This window comes from Rhizomucor pusillus (assembly GCF_041956525.1).
Source record: "Rhizomucor pusillus strain CBS 183.67 unplaced genomic scaffold VTP01scaffold_2, whole genome shotgun sequence".
Classification (NCBI taxonomy): domain Eukaryota; kingdom Fungi; phylum Mucoromycota; class Mucoromycetes; order Mucorales; family Lichtheimiaceae; genus Rhizomucor; species Rhizomucor pusillus.
The window spans coordinates 1,452,720-1,472,775 of NW_027192144.1; the positions used below are offsets into that span (position 1 = coordinate 1,452,720).

At 46.3% G+C, this 20,056-nt stretch overlaps 11 protein-coding genes across 11 annotated transcripts; 4 read left to right on the forward strand and 7 right to left on the reverse strand.

Moving 5' to 3' along the window:
* Window positions 1-196: 196 nt before the first annotated feature.
* VTP01DRAFT_4684 (uncharacterized protein) lies at window positions 197-2,008 on the reverse strand (the record flags this gene model as incomplete). The annotated part of the gene is made up of 4 exons (XM_069383392.1): window positions 197-369; window positions 433-614; window positions 664-1,652; window positions 1,718-2,008. The coding sequence occupies 4 exons, from the start codon at window positions 2,006-2,008 to the stop codon at window positions 197-199; spliced, it is 1,635 nt and encodes a 544-aa protein (XP_069244098.1).
* A 373-nt stretch (window positions 2,009-2,381) lies between these two features.
* VTP01DRAFT_4685 (uncharacterized protein) lies at window positions 2,382-2,700 on the reverse strand (the record flags this gene model as incomplete). Its single annotated transcript, XM_069383393.1, has 2 exons — window positions 2,382-2,626; window positions 2,694-2,700. The coding sequence occupies 2 exons, from the start codon at window positions 2,698-2,700 to the stop codon at window positions 2,382-2,384; spliced, it is 252 nt and encodes an 83-aa protein (XP_069244099.1).
* A 787-nt stretch (window positions 2,701-3,487) lies between these two features.
* Window positions 3,488-3,691, reverse strand: VTP01DRAFT_4686 (uncharacterized protein; the record flags this gene model as incomplete). Its single annotated transcript, XM_069383394.1, has 1 exon — window positions 3,488-3,691. One exon carries the CDS (start codon window positions 3,689-3,691, stop codon window positions 3,488-3,490), a length of 204 nt encoding a protein of 67 aa, XP_069244100.1.
* Window positions 3,692-4,401: 710 nt separating this feature from the next.
* VTP01DRAFT_4687 (uncharacterized protein) lies at window positions 4,402-6,294 on the forward strand (the record flags this gene model as incomplete). The annotated part of the gene is made up of 3 exons (XM_069383395.1): window positions 4,402-5,497; window positions 5,560-5,904; window positions 5,969-6,294. The coding sequence occupies 3 exons, from the start codon at window positions 4,402-4,404 to the stop codon at window positions 6,292-6,294; spliced, it is 1,767 nt and encodes a 588-aa protein (XP_069244101.1).
* A 101-nt stretch (window positions 6,295-6,395) lies between these two features.
* Window positions 6,396-7,820, reverse strand: VTP01DRAFT_4688 (uncharacterized protein; the record flags this gene model as incomplete). Its single annotated transcript, XM_069383396.1, has 1 exon — window positions 6,396-7,820. One exon carries the CDS (start codon window positions 7,818-7,820, stop codon window positions 6,396-6,398), a length of 1,425 nt encoding a protein of 474 aa, XP_069244102.1.
* Window positions 7,821-7,976: 156 nt separating this feature from the next.
* Window positions 7,977-11,094, reverse strand: VTP01DRAFT_4689 (uncharacterized protein; the record flags this gene model as incomplete). Its single annotated transcript, XM_069383397.1, has 10 exons — window positions 7,977-8,305; window positions 8,370-8,472; window positions 8,525-8,784; window positions 8,855-8,938; window positions 8,992-9,545; window positions 9,606-9,681; window positions 9,744-10,044; window positions 10,105-10,558; window positions 10,627-10,811; window positions 10,897-11,094. The coding sequence occupies 10 exons, from the start codon at window positions 11,092-11,094 to the stop codon at window positions 7,977-7,979; spliced, it is 2,544 nt and encodes an 847-aa protein (XP_069244103.1).
* Window positions 11,095-11,961: 867 nt separating this feature from the next.
* VTP01DRAFT_4690 (uncharacterized protein) lies at window positions 11,962-13,271 on the forward strand (the record flags this gene model as incomplete). The annotated part of the gene is made up of 6 exons (XM_069383399.1): window positions 11,962-12,114; window positions 12,183-12,378; window positions 12,462-12,535; window positions 12,600-12,735; window positions 12,796-12,921; window positions 12,991-13,271. 6 exons carry the CDS (start codon window positions 11,962-11,964, stop codon window positions 13,269-13,271), a joined length of 966 nt encoding a protein of 321 aa, XP_069244104.1.
* Window positions 13,272-14,466: 1,195 nt separating this feature from the next.
* VTP01DRAFT_4691 (uncharacterized protein) lies at window positions 14,467-15,800 on the forward strand (the record flags this gene model as incomplete). The annotated part of the gene is made up of 3 exons (XM_069383400.1): window positions 14,467-14,658; window positions 14,719-15,244; window positions 15,325-15,800. 3 exons carry the CDS (start codon window positions 14,467-14,469, stop codon window positions 15,798-15,800), a joined length of 1,194 nt encoding a protein of 397 aa, XP_069244105.1.
* A 215-nt stretch (window positions 15,801-16,015) lies between these two features.
* VTP01DRAFT_4692 (uncharacterized protein) lies at window positions 16,016-17,395 on the reverse strand (the record flags this gene model as incomplete). Its single annotated transcript, XM_069383401.1, has 6 exons — window positions 16,016-16,366; window positions 16,426-16,522; window positions 16,584-16,615; window positions 16,677-16,779; window positions 16,840-17,030; window positions 17,099-17,395. 6 exons carry the CDS (start codon window positions 17,393-17,395, stop codon window positions 16,016-16,018), a joined length of 1,071 nt encoding a protein of 356 aa, XP_069244106.1.
* Window positions 17,396-17,518: 123 nt separating this feature from the next.
* On the forward strand, window positions 17,519-18,622 carry VTP01DRAFT_4693 (uncharacterized protein; the record flags this gene model as incomplete). Its single annotated transcript, XM_069383402.1, has 7 exons — window positions 17,519-17,556; window positions 17,630-17,734; window positions 17,807-17,885; window positions 17,940-18,041; window positions 18,105-18,252; window positions 18,313-18,383; window positions 18,446-18,622. 7 exons carry the CDS (start codon window positions 17,519-17,521, stop codon window positions 18,620-18,622), a joined length of 720 nt encoding a protein of 239 aa, XP_069244107.1.
* Window positions 18,623-18,647: 25 nt separating this feature from the next.
* VTP01DRAFT_4694 (uncharacterized protein) lies at window positions 18,648-20,034 on the reverse strand (the record flags this gene model as incomplete). The annotated part of the gene is made up of 6 exons (XM_069383403.1): window positions 18,648-18,811; window positions 18,884-18,928; window positions 18,986-19,470; window positions 19,546-19,583; window positions 19,644-19,852; window positions 19,929-20,034. 6 exons carry the CDS (start codon window positions 20,032-20,034, stop codon window positions 18,648-18,650), a joined length of 1,047 nt encoding a protein of 348 aa, XP_069244108.1.
* Window positions 20,035-20,056: the final 22 nt, after the last annotated feature.

Here is a 20,056-nt window from a genome sequence, read left to right on the forward strand (position 1 = left end):
ATTTATCATTTCCTTCTCGCCGCCAGTCTTAATATCCCACACAACAGTTACTCTAAAAATCGTCGCAAGAAATGTTAGTATGTAATAGGAAAAGTATAACACGTTCAAAGGTTATAGATCAAAGAGATAGCAGCGGCGTCTCTTATTCAATAAAAACAGAATAAAAACAATGGAGGAATATATATGCATGTACAAATTAGTAAGGATCATCTACAAGTTCCGGCAGGATTTTAGATGCAATTAAATCCACCAATAAAAATAAGAGATGTTTGTTGATATACTTGTTCTGGAGAGGTTCCAAGGTCTCGTGTATGTGCAGTTGAAGCTTATTCAGGTCGTCCGTATCAAATACTCGCCGGGAAATGGAACCTATTCCATCATATTATCGAGATCAGTTCCCCGCATTGACTTTTCATCCAAGATAAAGCTTACGTGGTAGAGCAACAGCTAGCAATCGTTCGGCCCTTATTCGCATCTGCTCTTGCTCTGCAAGTGTGGGAGGAGTCGATTTTGTCAAGAAGGTTCCATCTGGCCACAGCAAATTCCTCCCTTGCTGCAAATAGAAAACGAGGTGATCTTCACTTAGGAAATGGAGGATTGTTTGTTCCAGAAACCTGAACAGCTTTTAGATAAAATTTTGGCTTCCCTCATCAATGCACATACTTGTCAACAAGTAAACCTGCACCAATAATGCGAAGCAGCGGCCACATGAACATGGCAGCCATGTACCATATCCATTGAAGGACAGGCCGATCATCCACAAGGAAGGCTACGCGCAAAAAGTACATCCAAGGTTCGAGTAACCGGCTGTGTCTCGTCCTTTTGGTATGCTGTGCTACTTGCAGGTATCGTGTCTGGGATTGTGTCAGAGCTGTCACGATATACAGCCAGAGCGTCTGGATGGGGCTTAGGATCACTTGCAAAGTTATGTATCCAAAAGAAAAATGGCGTCGTTTGTGCTTCTGTGCATCCAGTTCCCCGCGTCCGGCGTCGACGGTCTCATCTCCCTCTAATCGACGCTTTTCTTGCAGCCGTTGCAACTGGCTCGGGAAGCTCTCGGTGGAAGTAGTCTGGTGCTGCTCTTTTGCCTGAGGTGATCCGGAATGATACCCAGCGGCTATACCTGTTGTCTGTGCCTCGTGCAGCGCGGAAGCTAGTTTATGCGATGCTGGAGATGGCGGAGGCGGCGGATTATTGCCATTATTGTTTATGCACTGCGTCGGCTCGAATGCACCTGTTGCCTCCAATTGTTCAAGGGTGGAAGAATATCCTTCAAGTAATTTACACGTGATGAGATGGACGGTGTACGGATCTGCAAGCAGCTCAACAATGTTGGACAGCACCAGGTTTGACAGTAACTCCCGAACTAGATGGCGAACACAATCACTCTCATAGTCCTCTTTCGATAGCAAGATCTTCAAGATATTATCCGTCAACGCCCTGAGGTATTCTGCCTCCTGCTGACGTTGTTGCTGGTGGTTGCTAAGCGGCTGTAGGGCGAAATGTGGTTGCATACCGTGAAACAATGTTTCGATGGACACAGTGCTTCCGGCATGGCTCATATTTAATCGTGCTTTTGCTTGTCTGTAATCGTGGTAGTGTAAAGATAGCAAGTTTGGCGCACTGATCAGAATAAGCTCGGTCCAATCTACCTAATGAAGAGATTCCTTTTTAATGAAACTAGAATACCCAAATATATTGCGGTATACGTTCACACCTGCTCGCAGAAACGAGTCTCCAGCTGCTGAATAACTCGCGTCAGAATCCCCACAAGCTCAACGCAGAAGTCATGGTCGTTTGTGACAGCTCTGTACCAAGGGTGTATAAAGTCTCGGACAAGAAGTGCAATGTATGTGTATAATTCCGAATCAATAGCAGGTGATCTAGTTATGGCTGGTGGTGCATTAACTCGTCGAGGATCGTTCTTTGGCAGAGATAAAAGGTATGGGAACAGGACACGCAGGTGGAACGACCGAAGTGAGCTGCTTGTCGCCGTGGCATCGGTCATTGCCACACGCTTTGCTTGCGGCGAGTCGTCAGCTCTCACTCAGCAGAGAAAGTTTAAAAGATCATTTGACGTGCCACGTTCCAAAAGAGGCTGCTCCAGCCATCAATTGGCTCGTGACCACATGAGATAACTCGCTAGATACAAAGGTACGGTTAAATATGCCTATCAGGGCATAAAATACAGATATTAATACGTCAATATAGAAAACGGCATAGATTTTGCCGCAACATGCAAAAGACCAATTGCACCACAAAGTATACACTGCGGTGCGAGAGGTTTGCTCTTGAGGAATCCGAAATGTATAGGATAATACTAGGTGCTCCAACTCGAGGCAGAGACTCTTCACATCTCTACTAGGGTCTTCATGCACACTTTAATAGAATAAAAAGAATACAATAGTGGATTTATCCTTGCTGCGACAGCTTGAATTCGGGAAGTTGCCCAATTTTCTAGCCTTCTGCATCGGCTGCATTGCGACACCAAAGTCCTTCAACTGCATATCCTGCTGAATTAACCGTGCTGCAATTTTGGGGACCAAGACGTGCTGTGCGTATTGCAGAGGCAACATGGATTGTACAAGCTGTGTCTTAAGCTTTCCTGGTAGTATCAGCAGCTTAACTAGCAGATCAGGATGATTGCTGCATCTTTCGGTCTGAAATAGCCGCGCATGTAGTGATTCGCATACTTTGCATGCCTTGGATTATCAGTAATCACGAACAACTGTGCTTAAAGCAGGATACACTATGAAATAATACCAGCCGGTAAAGCCAGAGACCTTCCTTGCAGCGGGGATGTCACAAGTGATAAGCAAAAGAGCAGCTCTGATCTTGACAGTAAAGAGAGGGAATAGCATTAAAGGGAAAACAGACAATAAGTCAGTGAGACGTTGATGTGTTGAAGGAAGCAAAAGAGCAAAGGTCAAAAAATCAGTGCTATTATCTGTGGCCTGCATGTCAATACCCGTGTACAAAATTTCCAAATCATCAACCAAGGGGCAAGACAGTTGTTGATCTGCTGAATAGCGGCTTCTTTGGGTCCGGGCATGATGCCGACCAAGATGCAACACCAAACACGTTCTGGACAACCTTTGATAAAGTTTCCACTTAGTTCTGCTACTCGAAAGCTTTTCTCGCTTGTTGACATGCAAAGTCCAGTAGCTGCTCTTGATCAAATGAAGGCTGGCACAAACGAGCGTCGAAAATTGAATGTCTCCTAAGGGCCATATTCAACTTCTATTTCCTTGATGAGCTCGAAGCTTGCCTGGCATACGTTGCTATCCATTCCACTGGCCCCGGCTTTTCTTCCCAGCAGTCAAGAGGACTCTTCGCCAAGATATCGACGCCGTCGCTGTATTCTGATGATACCTTTTTACACGCAGTGCCGTTTGCAAGGAATATAGTCTTTAAAAAGGTATGAAGTGGGTGGTTTTTTCGCGTTCTGGACTGGTATCCTTCTTCTTTCCTTTTTCTACAGCTCAAGTTAAGTCACCGCGGGTTCCTTCGGTAGTGCAGGATTAACGCAAGTCCCCAGGTCAGCTTCTGCAAGGTACAAGCTGAGTATCAAGACGATAGATACTGCACCGCACGGTTCAAAACGGAAGGGCGGGCGGGTCCAATTACATTGTAATTGCTCTCGTTGGCCACTGCGCTCTGTCTGCCAAGATGTGTTGATCGCCGGCAGCATACGGGAGAAGAGGTCTGAGCCCTACGGCTTCTTGAACCTAGGGTTACCGGGGAGGCGATGCAGTTGGTGACGGTGTCTTTCCTCACAAGTGTAGCGGTGTACCCTGCCTGGAGTTTGGCACCTTAACTAAAGAAAAGGACGTGGTCCTTTGTGGATGGTGGGATGTGCTTTAGTTTCTAGCTTTCCAGTATTAAACTTTCAATCTTTGAATCTTTCGTCATTAGCCCTGAGTGATATTTGTTCGTTGTTGGAGTACACTTTCTGTTGTTTTACTGGTTGCACTTTTAGATCCTGCCTTGATTCTTTTGAGTTATACATGTCTTTGCTACATTGTTGCCTAGTCCTATGCTTCCCAAGTTAGAACTGGTTGATGTTGCTCTCTGGCTAAACAAGCATCTACACTGCGGCTTGGTGATGAGAAAAATTGCGCCAGTTTATTGACCTGTTGATAAGCGTGTCTATTCTTATTTTGCCAAGGCGTACTGTATTTGGCTAACTTGTACAATCCTGCGCTCGGTTGTGAATATGCTGTTGAATCCGGTTTGAATACTGCTCGCATGTGTATTTTCTCTAATAACTTGTACTCCTTTGTGCTTAACATTATCGTATAGGACTTGACATTATGCAAAGTTTGAGCGGTTGCAGAAAAGGCTTGCCCCTGAAAGTGCAGCGATTAGTGTAACCTCAGATCACTGTGAATTTCGCTTTACATGGTGCACTACTTTAGCCGACGATCGCTGACCTGGACAGCCATTACAGTCTTTGCACTCGTTCTTCTCCTCCAAACACTGTCCTATGTCCATCTGATACTCATACAAGATACGACTGTAGACAATGTATCCGTTGAAACAGACGTCGAAGCAAATGTCGCCGATCGAGATTTCGCAGCATTGCAATTGTACCTTGCATCCCTGTGTATAATCTACGTGGTGCTCACTTTGACAAAATGGCACCTTACGAGCCAAACGAGACATAAACGAAGAACGGGGCAGGAGGAACAACTATGCAACAACGCTCAAGTGCGAACTGTATACAGCTGGTTACGGAGGCTACTCAGTTTGCGAATATTTGGCATCGTACCGCCGCTAGGTCAAATTATCCAAGCATCGATCCTAGTCGCCCTCAATGCTTTGCTGCTGCTGCTGAGCTCTCACACCGCTACCAGTATTCCAACACGCGCAGGGCAGCTTGCACTCGTTAATATGTCAATGGCGGTCGCATTATCGGCTCGAGTTTATACCTTGTGGCGAGGATATGGAATCGAACAGACTCTGAAGTTCCATCGATGGTTCGCATGGATCGGCGCAAGCCAAACATTGTACCACGCAACATTTTATTTCAACAAAATGTACAGAAAGCAAAAACTACTTTACAAACTCATGAACGATGTTCGATACCCGAGTGGATTGGTACTGGTGACGAGTGTCACGATCCTTATTCTTGGATCTCACCCACTGATACGTGCAACCGCTTATCGGTTATTTCGACTGACGCATTTGATTTCTTTCACGGCGATTGTTGCGGCAGGCATGTTCCACCATTGGATTTTCATCATATTCTACACCGTTGTTGCCTTTGTGTGGATGTGGGATCAATGGCAGCTGTGGAAATCTTCATCACCTGCACGCGTTGTAGCCATTGAAGCGCTGCCAGGAAATATCTGTAAGCTGCAAGTGCAACCGTCCTACAGTTTGGCACCGGCAGACTTTTATCCTGGGCAATTTGCATTTGTATCATTTCGAGGCAATTTTTTGACAAGTCGGATAGCACCTAATGCATTTTCGATTAGCCGCGTTGACTACACAGGTATAGTGTGACGACAAAAAAACCTCTACATTGATTCGTTATCTAACGACCTTTTTTTCTAGATAATATGTTACGAGAGGAAGAGGAACAAAAACCAGGCGATGCAACGGGCCATGCGCTGCTTACATTTTACATAAGGGCAAAGGGTGCTAGGACACTAGCGCTTCGACAACTTGGACTCTCTGGTGGTTCCCAGGCAAAAATGGACCGTTTCCGAGTGAGCAGACCGATCGGATACCCGGTACTTGATTTTGCCGGCCGTGAATACAGCGATTTCCATACAGTGGTCCTTGTTTGCGAAGGCATTGGCTTTACGCCTTGGCTCTCTGTATTGCAACATCTTGGAAAAAAAGGCCATCGTATTGCAACGCAACATGTGACATTAATTTGGACCATGCAAAATGCAGGTATATACATAGCCTTTGCAAGAATGGTGATACTTGGCAGTTAATCGCTAACGGCACGGTTTAGATACCCTTCGGTCACTGAGCAAAGAATTAAAAGACTTATTGATTGCAGCGCAGATCGATTACAAGGTCAAGGTACACTTGACTCGACAGTTACTGTCACAAGTAGACGAGAGCATCTTTCCATTCTACTTGGAGTTGGAGAGCGGATATCCAGATTACAAGCTTCTTTTTGAAGAGATACGGTCAAAGAATACCACGACGGACGTAGCACTGGGAATCTGCGCGCATAATGAAACTGTAGATATTTGCTCGGATATCGCCAGGAGTAAACAGTTCAGCCATCGAGATGCCATGTGGGTCGTTCGCTGCGAACAATTCGAGTTATAGCAGTAGACATATATTGTATATTAGAAGAACAGCCAATGATACCCCCTTTATCTTTACATTAATGGCAAAAGTTCCAATGTGAATAGCTTTATTCTATACATCTACATGACGATGCAACCGGGACTTGAAGACTTCGCGTTGTTGGTTTCCAAATCATCGTCCCTCTCGTTTCTTGTCTCTAAACTTTCGAGTTTACACAGTCGATCTGCGGCGCTTTTGTGACCCAGCGCAACAGCCTTGCTGTAATACTCCTTTGCCATCTCTAAATCTTGATTGTTCATGCCAATACCCTTTTCAGCAAAGTATGCGACCAAGAAACATCCTTTGGCAACAGCCCAGCACACCGTATCTTGTCCAAGGTAGTAATCACGCGCTACGATGGGTGCCGTGGCGGCCTTCTTAGCCCAAAGATACGCTTCCAAGTCTGATTGAGTAAGAACGCCTGGGGTGGTCGAACCGGTCAAGTACCAGCCAGCAAGGCCCAACGCTGCAGCAGGCGCTCCTTGCTCCGCCGCGAGGGTATAATAATATATAGACTTGCCATCATCGGGCTTGACGTGAGCGCCTTGCTCGTACAGCTCACCGAGGGTTGTCTGGCTTGCTTCGTAACCAAGGTCGGCTGCTTGGTGTAGCAATGCCACTGCAAAGTCTATATCGGCGACCAGGCTCGTGTGCTGGCACTGTCCGTTCAGCTGGATCATGGCAAGGGCGTGCATAGCGGGCGGCATTGACTCGTCTGTGTTTGTAGCGGCACGCTGCAGCCAGCTGACTGCTTCGCGCGGCTGGGGTGTCTGTCGCAGGTATCCTTGCAGCAGAATAATAGCGAGTCTATACATGCTCTTTGCATGGCACAGCTTGGCCGCTTTTCGGTAGTACATGACGGCACAGTCGTAATCCTTCTTGACACCTATCCCTAGCTCGAAACACATCCCAGCGCGGAACGTGGCTTCCGGATGGTTTTGCTTTGAAGCCTGGATATACCACGCGCAAGCCTCCTGTGCGTTCTGAGAAAATCCAATGTCACCGGATCCATAGATGTTTGCTAGTTCATACTGTGCTTCTTGGTTGCCAGGGTAACCGCGCTGCGCCAGACGCTTAAGCGTTCTGCGAACCTGTTTTGCCATCGAAACCCGCACCGGATCCTCCTCCTCTTCCTCCTCTGTTGCTGAATCATCTTGTTGCTGCTGCTCCTTGCAAACCTTGATCCATTCAAGACACAACTCTAAAGCTTGACCGGAAGCGCGTGCACGGCGCATCATTTTGTTGACATCCTTCTTTGTCTCTGGGATCGGCGGCCATTGTTTTGCTTGACCTCCTGCACCGCTGTAGTTTCCAGTGGAGAAAGAACTACTAAAGTTGGACGAGGATGCCGTGCTACTACTAGTGGTACCAGTGCTGCTACTCCCAACGGATTCGCTGCTGTCAACCCAGCGCTGACCATCCCTGGAGGAGTGGTTTGCTATCGATTTATCTTGGTACAAGGTCTGATTTGTGATCCAAGGGGGCAGCGACTGTGCAGTGGTCATATTGATAACGATAACAAATGATTTACAAATTGTAAGGAAAAGGGGGAAAGAAGATCCTTATCTTTGGATATTTCAAAACAAATAACTAAAATCAAATGGGTTCTTCAATGTTTACACCGCGGTCAGACATGCGCCATTGTTTATTCCGGTGAATCTCTACGATCCGCAATCTTCCCAAGACGATGACACGACATGCTTAGCTTCCTGGATCCGTTGCTCGTAAGTCTCGATAGATTTTTGGGTATCTGCGATCTTGCGAAGGAGATATTGTATCCGTTTTTCAATTTCTTTGGGAGGCCTGCCGTTGTAAATCCTTGACAGAGAGCCGACAGTGTCCTCGAGCTTGGTGATGGTGTCATCGGCAATTTTCTTGAGATAATTATTCGTCTCGATCTCCATGGATGCTGAAAATACAGAATCTGAAACAAGCCGATCAAAAACTGTGTAGAATACCGGCTTGCCAGGTCGGATGGAATTAGGACGCCCTGTGTGTGTGGCAATTGGGAGTTTGTTCAATCAGCCAAAAGTGCAAACTAAACTTTTTCATACCGTCTTTCTGCAGAATAGTAATCAACTCGGCGCGTTCCATTTCTCGCAACGGCTTCTCGTCACCCTTGAAGAATGGTCCCCATTTCATCTCGTCATAGTTGAGCTATCATCATCATATTAGCTTTATATGATCATCTATCTGCTCATCGACTTACACTCTTGGAGGATGCCAATCCTTTGACGATCTCCCAGAATTGGATTGCGCTCCACTGAGGACTGTACTTGTCATCGGTCTCAATTGCTTCCTTGAATCCGTACTTGCGAATCTCAACCACGTTTCGTTGGACAATATCTTCAAAGGCAGCCTTAGGATTCATGTTCATTTTCATCTTTTGGATAAGCAATTCTAGTTCCGTCAAACGACCACCTAGATCGATGACAATCTGATGCAGATCCTCGTCAACGTACTCCTTGCCTGTATCATACAACAAATAATGGTTATCAATTCGAGCAAGAGAAAACAAACAATGCAAAAAGGACATTACCAAGTTGTCGTGATATAAGCGACATGGCGACCTCCGGCGGTGCATCAGACAGCGCGATCGATTCAAAGCTCTTGCCCGGTAAAGCTACAGACATTGGTCAAGCCTGGCGTTGCAAACACGAACTACCCGTCACTTACCTCTACTCAACACCTTTTGCACACCGACGTTGGAGCTAATAAAGACAACGTGCGCAACTTCATTCTCGACGAGCAGCGCGGCAAAGTCGGCCAGTTCATTCCAGAGGATTTGGTTTTGGGGCGTTTCACGGTACATGAAGTTATCAATAATGACCACCGGTTGATCAGCCTGCATTGGGTCCTTTTCACCATCTGCGCTGCTGCGTTTCTTATCTTTGGGACTCTGTAGACGCAAATCAAACCAATGCTTGATAGAATCTAGCAAGCTTCGATCCTTTCCTTGGCTTCTCGCCTCTCTCGCTTTCTCCTTTTGGTTAACCTGTCCAACTGCGACAGCCACAGCCTCCAGGATCTTGCGGATTTGCGCTTCAGGCGATGATGTAAACCCGCCTTTTTGTCCAGTTGTTGCCACGACTACCGTTTCCAGAACATTGTTGATGGATGAAATCCATGTAAATACCGGAAAGTATCCGACTTGCTTTGCCAGTATATTGATCATGTCAGACTGGTTGCGTGCATTGGCCAATTCCTCGCAGTCAATGAAAAGGTTGTTTCTACACACAGAATCTTTGTTAGATTCTGATAAACTTATAATCTCTAACGACGCCTTTTACCTCCTGTTTTGAATTGCAGCCTTTACGAGAGCACTCTTTCCACTGCCCTTGGGTCCGCTAATAACGATAAAGGTCTCTATACACACAACGTTGCTTAGTCAAATACCACTAACATTGATCGTCCTTTTTTATGCTTACCAGGATTTTCAGTCATCCACGACTTGACTTTTTCGATATCTTCGTGATCGTCTTGCCACAGGTTTTGATGTTCCACAATGCTCCTGTTACTGCCAGGGACAATGCGCGCCCAAGTCTCACGCCGGAACCACTGATAAATGCTGTAAGACTCGGGATTAAACCGCTGCGTGACATTGGAGACGATAAAGAAGACTCGGATGGGATCAAAGACCGCATATGTCAATCCAGCTACCAGGGCAGCAATGATAGGCACGCTGATTCTTGGATGTCCCACGACCCAGTCTTTGATCCAGTTGGTACGCTGTGGATTTTTTCTTTTCAGTCGCACTGCATGAAAAAATATGGTTTACATTGACATTACCTCTGAAAGCTGGCGTTCGTACAAGATGTTCAAGCGGCAGCCATGGATTGTGTGACCATGCAAGCAGTTACGTGCACTGGTGGCGGATCTGATACGTGTAAACTGCACGATGGCGTATCTCGCTGGATCTTTGGAAACAAACGGATTTGGATACACTGATATATCGTATATCTTTCCGTATGGCCTGAAATGCTTGTATAGTTTCTCGATACTGACGGGTTCACCTTGGAACTCGACTCGCAGACGCAGGGACGGGTAGCGATTCAAAATATCCTCAAAGAACGGTTCGCCTTTAACAAAGAATGCACGGACGGGCTGAAAGTTGAATGACGCAACGACGTGTTTTCGACGCAAGTGGTCTGAGATCTTGGATACAACTTCCTTGGCAACGGCTCTCTTGTTTTCATCCGTGCTTCTGAAACCAAATATCACCACTGCACCGCCGTCCTTGATTCTGCAGGAAATATCTCACGTGTCATTCATCAGGCAACTCTGTGGATCCAAAGAAGAGTGAACACTCACCTAGCCTCCATATGTTTGACGGTAAATTCGTGTCCAACCTCTCCCTTGTCAGGCAACGCTCCTCTCGCCCGAGTTTCAAGGCATTTCTCGGTGTTTCTGAAGGCCCATTGGCGGATATCAAAGACGTTTATGCGGAGCGGAAAGATATTGTCAAGGTATAGCATGGCCGTTTGATCTTTGACAAGCTACGAATTGTAAGGAGGTGCGAGTTAAAATTATAAGTAATATTTGATTAACATTGCTGTGCAAATATCTAAGATAATTTTTTACCTCACAATTCGTGGGTATGTCTAGCCTAGCGCCATTGGAATCGAACTGTTCAAGTCTTGGACGCGTGCTTGTAAAGGGAAAGCGTTGATATCTAGTTCTGGCAAGTAGGACCGACGGCCTCCGCGGATAGCTAGCTGGCGTGCAACAGAGCCCGGTTGTCGCTCTACGCCATGCTTGCAGATTCGCTTGCAGGATCATGACGATGCCGAGAATCAGAACCCTGGACGGGACGGCAACAAAAGCGGCAATTCAATGCGCAGCCGCCGCCCGATCTGAACAACAACATGCATTTGAGATAACTGGTTGTTCCACGCCGCGCCAATTGTTGAGCATGGATATATTACGAGGATGACAGATAAGCAAGTTCCTTGTCAACCAGAGTCTACGACTATGCAGTCCGATCTGCACAGTACGATGGGCGCTTTAGCTTTGGGTTGCCATGCAAGAACTTTCGACACAGCAAGCAAAGAGGTCCGATCATGCAAAGATCGTCAAACGGGAAAATCGAAAAAAAAAGAGCAAGAAATTATTCTCCCTTGCAATAATTTCCCTTCAAGTGGAATTAAAAAATCTAGATTGGCGTCTAACTTGGCACTTTGGAAGCTGGAGCAACAAGTTCTGGTGCTTACCACCACCAACACCGTCGGTCTAGTTTGCAACGATGCAAAAGGAAGTAATTTAGTGATTGTTTGTTGCTTCTGCATGGATAAGGATGCAGCGTGTCAGGTCCGTGATGGGTCCCAATTGTAGTTTACAAGAGTCCAAGACACAGTGTACGCCAAGAGAAAAAGGGGGAGCAAGCCTAGAAAGACAAACTTGAAAGGAGAAGGGCCAGAAACAAAAGTTGCATTAAAAGAAAGCAATGATAGAATGACTATATTTCGAGTGTGGGTGCTTCCTCCCTCATCCCTGAGCAGGCCCTATAACCCCCCTTAGAACGATCAACACCCCCACCCCCACCCCAAGATTTTTTTCTTATCCCTGGCATAGATATAAAGAGGCGCCAGTATCTTTCTTCCGCTTTCCATCTCTCCTTGTTCATTCCTCTCCTCTTCTAATTTTACAATGAGCAGAAACGAAAAGAAGCCAACCTCCCTTTTGACTCACCTAGTCGCAGGTGGAACAGCTGGATTGATGGAAGCATGCACTTGCCATCCTCTGGATACCATCAAAGTCAGAATGCAACTTTCCAAGAACGTCAATCGAAGCTTAGGCGGTGTACGTTGCTAGCTAGCAGCACAGCTTGGTGTTATACAATGGATAACTGATGTACTCCTTTTCGCTAGGCCAAGAAGCTCGGATTCGCAGGCGTTGGTATGCGAATCGTGCAAAACGAATCATTCTGGGCATTGTACAAAGGTCTCGGTGCTGTTGTATCCGGAATTGTACCCAAGATGGCTATTCGCTTCAGCTCATTCGAGCTATACAAGTCATGGATGGCTGATGCCAACGGCAAAGTCAGCACGACCGCCATCTTTTTTGGCAAGTAGCAGCAGCGCGAAAATCAGTCCCCTTTTAGCGTGTGGGATTATTGACAACTAACGAAAAACATGCATGATATTTAGCTGGCTTGGCTGCAGGCACGACTGAAGCCGTGCTCGTTGTGACACCGATGGACTTGATTAAAATTCGCTTGCAGGTAAGCAAGATTTCATCAGTTTACTAGATGCACGAGCAGTAAGTTAACGATTGTTGCACTGCAGGCACAACGCCACTCGATGGCAGATCCCATGGACATCCCCAAATACCGCAACGCGCCGCATGCTGCATACACCATCGTCAAGGAAGAAGGTATCCGAGCCCTCTACAAGGGTGTAACTCTCACAGCTTTGAGACAAGGTATACAGTTAAAAGAGTTGTTACAGGACTGCGAGGATATCTAATTTATGTTTGTTGCAGCCACGAACCAGGCAGCCAACTTTACCGCTTATCAAGAAATGAAGAAGTACGCCCGACGTCTGCAGAACGTTGAGGAGCTTCCTTCGTACCAGCACTTGATTCTAGGTGGCATTTCAGGCGCGATGGGTAATAACAATAAGGAAATGGGATCAACGGGCGCAAAAAATTCTAAATTTAGGTTTTTTTTTTTTTCAGGTCCACTCTCGAATGCTCCTATCGATACCATCAAGACCCGTATACAAAAGTCCAGTGCTCCCGGTGGTGGATGGGAACGTTTCAAGACTGTAACCACAGACATTGTTCAAAAAGAAGGTGTGCGCGCTTTCTACAAGGGCTTGACGCCCAGACTTTTGCGAGTGGCGCCCGGACAAGCTGTGACATTCATGGTCTACGAAAAGGTCCGCGGATGGATAGACATGTTTACAGCCAAATTCCAGGAAGGCGAAATGACAACAGTCATTGGCGCGACAAAATAAGTGGTTGAAGACAAGACAACGCACACACGTATACACACACACACATATATATATATATATATATATACTTGCTAATTGTATAATCCTAATTTTTCTTTTTCATTTTTCTTTTCCTTGTACCGTCTTTCTTACAGTCTGTTGGACATTAGAGATTAATGCTAATAAGATTAAACTTAAACTTGAAAAAATTACCTTGGCTGAACTATCACTATGCGGGCACTCGTATCTATCGTAAACAGCATTTGCGGCACCTTGTATCCAACCGTGCTGCTTCTTTTCTTTATTGTGAGTGGTCTTCGTGCGGATATCCAAGTTGATCAAAACGACGCGGCGCAGTTCTGCAAAGTAGGGTATAGTTCCTCCGGATGGTACGTCCTTTGTTCCCACATGGTCTTACTACTAAATATATTGTATTGATATGATAACAGCGAGCGATTTGGATTCCATGGTTTGGTTTATTCTTAGAATATCGTCCAAATGGTTGCAAGGATATCGTATCGGAGACATTGCGAACCGGAATACTCCAGGATGCCGACATTTTTTGTTCTACATAATCCCGGTTTCGCAGACTTGCCATAATCGACCTGAGCGAACATTATCGTGGAAATTGGCGGTAAAGTTTGTTGGCTCAGCCTGTTTGACTCTTATCGCGCGATGATGATGCAACTAGCGCCATGACCCTGTATTCTTCGCGACAGTGGCACAGCGAATTCTTATTAATTTAAAGACTTGTCTCGCCAGAAGCAAGCCGCGGTTCAGCAAAACGAGTGCGGAAAATCAGCAACTCCATTGATGCATGTTTCAGGGTGCGAAGCCGACCGCAGTTGACAAAAACGGCAACAAACGTTTGTGCAACTCGACCGTAAAAAGCGCATTTCGCGAACATTTTTTCATTTTGTCGAACTTTGTACACCCATTCGATGCAGAAAACAAAAGTGCATCGCCACAAAAAGGTCGATCCGTGTGATCACAAAGGTGAAAAGGCACGTATATGCTGCGAATGAATGAGCTTCTTCTTGTCCTGGAGTGTGGCACGGTTTTCAAAAAAAAAAGAACCCCTCATTGGATGCACTCAGCCTTTAAATGGGCATGCGGCAGCCGAAGAAGGGCGCTGCTGCAAAAGAAAAAAAATGTCAAACCACATGCTCTTTTGTTTCCGCTACCTTTCTTTCCTGTTCTTCTCCTCCTCTCTGCTATGGACAATCCATCCGGTGGATCGTCAGCGTCTCCACCAGACCAAACGTCGCAGCAGGACCCGCCGCCAGCTTCTTCGTCAGAACAGCCGCCTGCATCATCATCGGCGCAAGAACCACCTCCATCGTCTTCGTCGGATAACTCTACTCCACCCTCTTCTGAAGCACCTCCTCCAACAACCACAACGTCCGATGTGAGTATACCGTATCGTGAGAACAGAGAGCCAGCATCCTAAACTATACCTTGGCAATAGCCTAATCCACCATCAACGACATCGGATCCCGGCCCAACCACGACCGAGCCACCACCTCCATCTTCTTCTTCTAACCCAGGAGGAGGTGGAACAACTACCGAGGCTCCACCACCATCGGATACTACGCCTCCTTCGGATACCATCTCTTCTTCTCCCTCAGAAACAACCAGTGGTGGTGGCAGTGATGGAAACCAGGAACCTACCGCGGTAACTACATCCGTTCCTTCCACTCCCCCAACTACATCAGACAGTGATAATAATAACAATAATCCTACTACTACTACCTCTGCTTCTGACGAACCACCAAAGAGCACGAGACCATCTCCAACAACATCTGTCCCTGTGCCAGTTGTCACCGTTACCACGTCAGGAACACATGTATATACTATTACATCAACATCATACTCTGCGTCTCTCCCGACCGGTTCAGGCAGCACAGGCGGTGGTGAAGACGGCAGTAATAACAACCAGCAAGCTGTTATCATCGGAGCAACAGTTGGAGCAGTAGCGTTTGTTGGCATCATTGGTAAGAATAAGACCAAACCATTTAAAGATAACATGCAATATATCGATCTCGATGGTTGTTAACGTGATTGTTAAAAAAAGCACTTGTCGCCTTTATGCTGTTTCGCCGGCGTCGCAAAACCAAGAGAGACAACCTGTACGATGATGATATCGCCGGCGCTAGTGGACCCTACGGTGTGCGTCCGTTATCAGCAGCAGCGACGAGCAGTGCTGGCGCTTCCTCAAATGCTCGGCCTCTCGTTGCACCCCTTAGACCTGCAAGTAAAATGGGCGAGGAAGATCCAAACATGGTATATGCACCTTATCAGCCATCCCAGTCCCCTTCACCTCACATGGGATACTACGAGGATATGCAGCCGCCGCCAGGACAATACGCAATGGGCCAGTATTATCCGACCATGGGAGGTGCCGCCCAAGACGAAATGCACGGAAGCAACCCTGCATACAGCCAGCACTGGTCACAGTACGATGCATCTACTGAAAGCAGCGAGCGTCATGTTCCCCATTTGGTCGACAACAACCCGCATGCCATGGATGTCCCGCACAGCAGAGGCTAAAAAAAGTAACCCATTTGATTCCCCGAGTTCTCTTTCAATAAATATTTTATCTGAAAAGAAATCTTTCTTTTTTTGCTTGCTGCGTCAATCATTTCTTCCTGATGATCTCTGAGTACTGTTGGATAGCCCCGCTGCGGATCTCTCCCACCAGCAATAGCAGCTTTAGACAATTATGGATATTTACACAATGCAAATGTTTATATAGCAACAAGATACTACCATTCTAGTGGATCAGACTTTGTTTCCGGCGGCGGTTGTGGTTCGTGCCCGCCACAAAATGCCGCTGTGCTTTCCGTAGCTTCCCGTTCTTCTTTGATCACGGCAGTTGATTCGCCTTGCAGTAGTTCAGAAACCCCGTTGTTGTTCTCTACAAAATCTTCTGTCTCAAGGACCGTCTCTTTTTTCATCTTGACTTTTTTGGTAGTCTTGACAGCTGATGGGCAGTACTCGGACACAGGGCACTCGAAGCACTTTGGTCTTTGTGGCAGGCAGGTGACCTGACCGAACCCTACCAGCATCGGATTGATCTCCCTCCAGCGATCCTTTGGCAACCATGACTCTAATTGCTGCGAGCAAGCAAGAGTCAGCAACTGCTGAGAAGAATTATATTGCATCCATGTTTCACCTTTCGGGTATCCTCTGGTAACTTTTTAGCCGTATTGCACCAGCCAAGCCGGTTAGTTATTCGATGTACGTGGACATCGACACCAATGCCGGCGTTGCTACGTGATAATATTTGTTACACACTTTTGTTTTCTGCTACGCGCAGAACCTCTCTCTTACAGCTTCCATGCACATTGCAGTGCCAAATATCCCTGTAAGGAAAATCATGTCAGAGAGAAGACAATGGTTGCTATGCGAATTCCTACTTCTTACCATCTTTGGTCCAACACCAGGCAAACTGATCAACCCTTCAATTGTATCGGGGATATCGCCATCATACTTGTCGCGCAGTATGACAGCTGTATCTTTAATGTATCTATAGCAAAACATGGCATGAGTTTTACTGCTGTGCCAGCCCATTTTCGACTCTACTCACTTTGCTTTCCGCGTGTGGAATCCAACAGGTTTAATGTAATCGTCTAAAACCTTCTCATTGACCTTTAAGATACTGTCGAGATTGAGGCCACCCGGCAGTTCCGTCTGCAGCTTTTTTACGACCACGCTTGTGACAGTATCTTTTGTTTGCGACGAGAGCATGAGCGATATCAAGGTTTGGAATCGAGATTCCTACAAAGACCATTTGATCAGATAAAGATAAAAAATAAATCCGCATTCTGTTATGCAAAAAGAAAAACCTTGTCAGGTATCCCGTCTTCCGCCAATCTTTCGCAACCCATTGTATCCACAGGCGCAACCGCCGTTTTTCTGTACTCCTTGATCTTGTCATAGACGATCTCCCAGTTTTCTGGGGCTTTCACAACGCCGTTGTCACTTTTTCTTTTCTTTGAATCGCCCCCCTTGGTTGCAGCAGCAGCTGCTGATATTGATCGTTTCTGAGGTTTGCATTCCTTGACGACATTTTCTACTGCTGCGTCCGTGACATTGCTTCTTATAGCAGTGCTGGCCAGTCGGCTGCTCCGGCGTATAGACATTGCTGCTGAGAGAAAAAGACCCAATAGAAAGTCAACGTGCGCTGCTTTCACGCGCGCCTTTGTCGTTCTGGCTTTCAATCATCCCCGTTGAACCCTCCCTTCTTTCTCCATAACCTGAACCTCATGACAGTGCACGATCTCGCCGTCTTTGATTTCGACTGGTAGACTTGAGAAAACAGAAAATGGAGAGAGAAAAAAATAATGTCTAATTGCGTATTTGGCACCGGCAAAAAGGTCCCTGATAGAAGCCGACAGTGACCAGTCTGTTGTCAAAGGATTATCCGAGCTGCAGTGGACAAAGGTCGCAGCCTTGGGAAACATGCAATGGACGGATTTAATGTAAGAACAACAAACGGCCTTGTTACTTTCATGCTTTGTTTTGCAAACGAACAAGGGGCGGAAATATATCAGAGACCAAAGCCTTTGCGAGCTGCAAGATCAAGGTGTGACCCTGGAGCAGATCAATCAGGTGCTTCAGAGCATTCCTTTGGTAAGTGTCATATCGTCACATAATAATCATTCAATTGATGTAATTGTTGGAAAGGTACCATCGGCTTTGGAAGTATTGAAACTTCTTCGTGCCAACAATGCGCATATCCTCATCCTCTCCGATGCCAATACATACTTCATCGATGTTATTCTGAAGGTACTGGAAATCTGAATCTTGAACGAATTTTGTGTAAATTTGAAATGCTGATCCATGAAAAAGGCACATGGCATCCGGCATCTGGTTACTGATATTATAACGAACCCGGCGTATTTTGACGAGAAAGGTCGTCTGCGCGTGCAGCGACATATTCCTGCAGAAGGACCGCAGCACCATTGCCCGAATTTATGCGCCGTAAACATTTGCAAAGGTAGTAGATCACGCGATAGGACCCATTGTTGCTATGCATCTTACAAGCGTTTCCATCAAGGTCAAGAGCTTGATCGTTACATTGCTACCCACGGTCCATATCGGAAGGTTATGTATGTCGGTGATGGTAGGGCAAGTATTACATGCAGCCCCTGCCTTCTTTTCTTTTCTTGCTTACATATAAATTGAAATAGAATGACTTTTGTCCCGGGCTGCGCTTGCAAGCAACAGACTACTACTTCGTTCGCAACCATAAACCGCTCGCCAGCATACTTGAGACTGACGAGAAAGCGGCCGAGCGAATCACTGCCCCAGTCACTTACTGGAGCGACCATAAACCCATTCTGGACACACTGAAAACACACTATTAGATTCTAACTAAAAACTTATGCCTATTCAATCAACAAACTCTATCTCTTTAATTCTATCCGGCGCATACGTATCCTTGTGCTTGTCATATAAAGCTTTTAGACTTTGCATATACTTGTCATGCAATTCTCGCACAATCTCATCCTTGTCTTTCTCATCCACGTTTGCAGGCGGGTCAATAGGCTCTCCAACTACAATATTAATAGATTCAAAGATGTTAATTCATCAACGAGAATACCCTGGATACGTGTATTGATACTTACAAACGACATGCATTGGGCGTCTGTAAGGCATCAGTCCAATATCATCTATATATCATTTCAGGTCACAAACAGAATTCCTTTTTAATCTCTTCTGCTACTTACAGTTGAATATACCTCGACCGTGGAAGAGAGGTACTGTAAAGCCCATCCAGCGCTGGAATTTCTTTTGGAACCATCGTAACCAGGATCCATCGTCGTTTCTAACTTGCTCGTATAACTCGTTCTCGCCGAATGAAATGGTAGGTACGAGACTTGCACCCGTTTCCACAGCAATTTTGACGAATCCAAGACGCTTCTTCAATGTCAAGTCCATAACTCCTGGTCGTGCATTCAAAGACTCGGCTGCACCCCCAATAACAATGGCGATCGATCTTCCTGGTCCAGACTTCAGCACTGCTTTGCATGATTTTTTTGAGACATCGCACATGCCAAGCGCCAAAATGTACTCTCGGTGGAAGGGTATTTTGAAGTTTGTGCCGAGCGTCAGCAGCGATGGCTTGATACCGGGAAACGTTCTCGAAAATCCATTGCCTTCGCTGGCAAAGGTCGTAATTGCTCCCACTGCAATGATGCCATGCGGATGGTATCTATACAACCCTACAGTGTTACCACATTGTTGCTGCTGTTTAAGCATTATTGCCACCACCGCTCCTTTTTTTTACCCAAAAATGTAGTTTTTCTGAGGATCCAAATCTTGTTCCTAGTGCACCGTGACTTTCAGAAATACTTTCAAAACCATGTAGTAATGGAACAAACTCACTTTCACGATAGTTACAGGGAAATAATCTGCAAAGAATTTCCACAGCGACCATTTGCGAACACACTCAAAGCGTCTTCCACCGCGCTCGGGAGCCTTATCGAGGAATAGCCACGTTATATAGGCAACAGCGAACGGCCAAAAGATCGGGATCGCACACAGGAAAAGGAAAGCGCACAGCATGAGGGTTGGTTCTATGCCCCAAAACAGGACTGCCACCAATGGCAAGCGTGAGCTGTTTCCAAGGAATGATCGTATAAAGTACAAGGTGCTGCTCCTTCTCCTCACCAGCCGCGGTTTGCAACCGTCGCTTGAAAGGCACCCGCAGAGGCGCCATTCTTGGTGAAGCTTCTTTCGCCTTTTGCTCGGCAGAAGCAATGCCCTCCGAGATCATTGCTATTCGATCGTGACAAGTC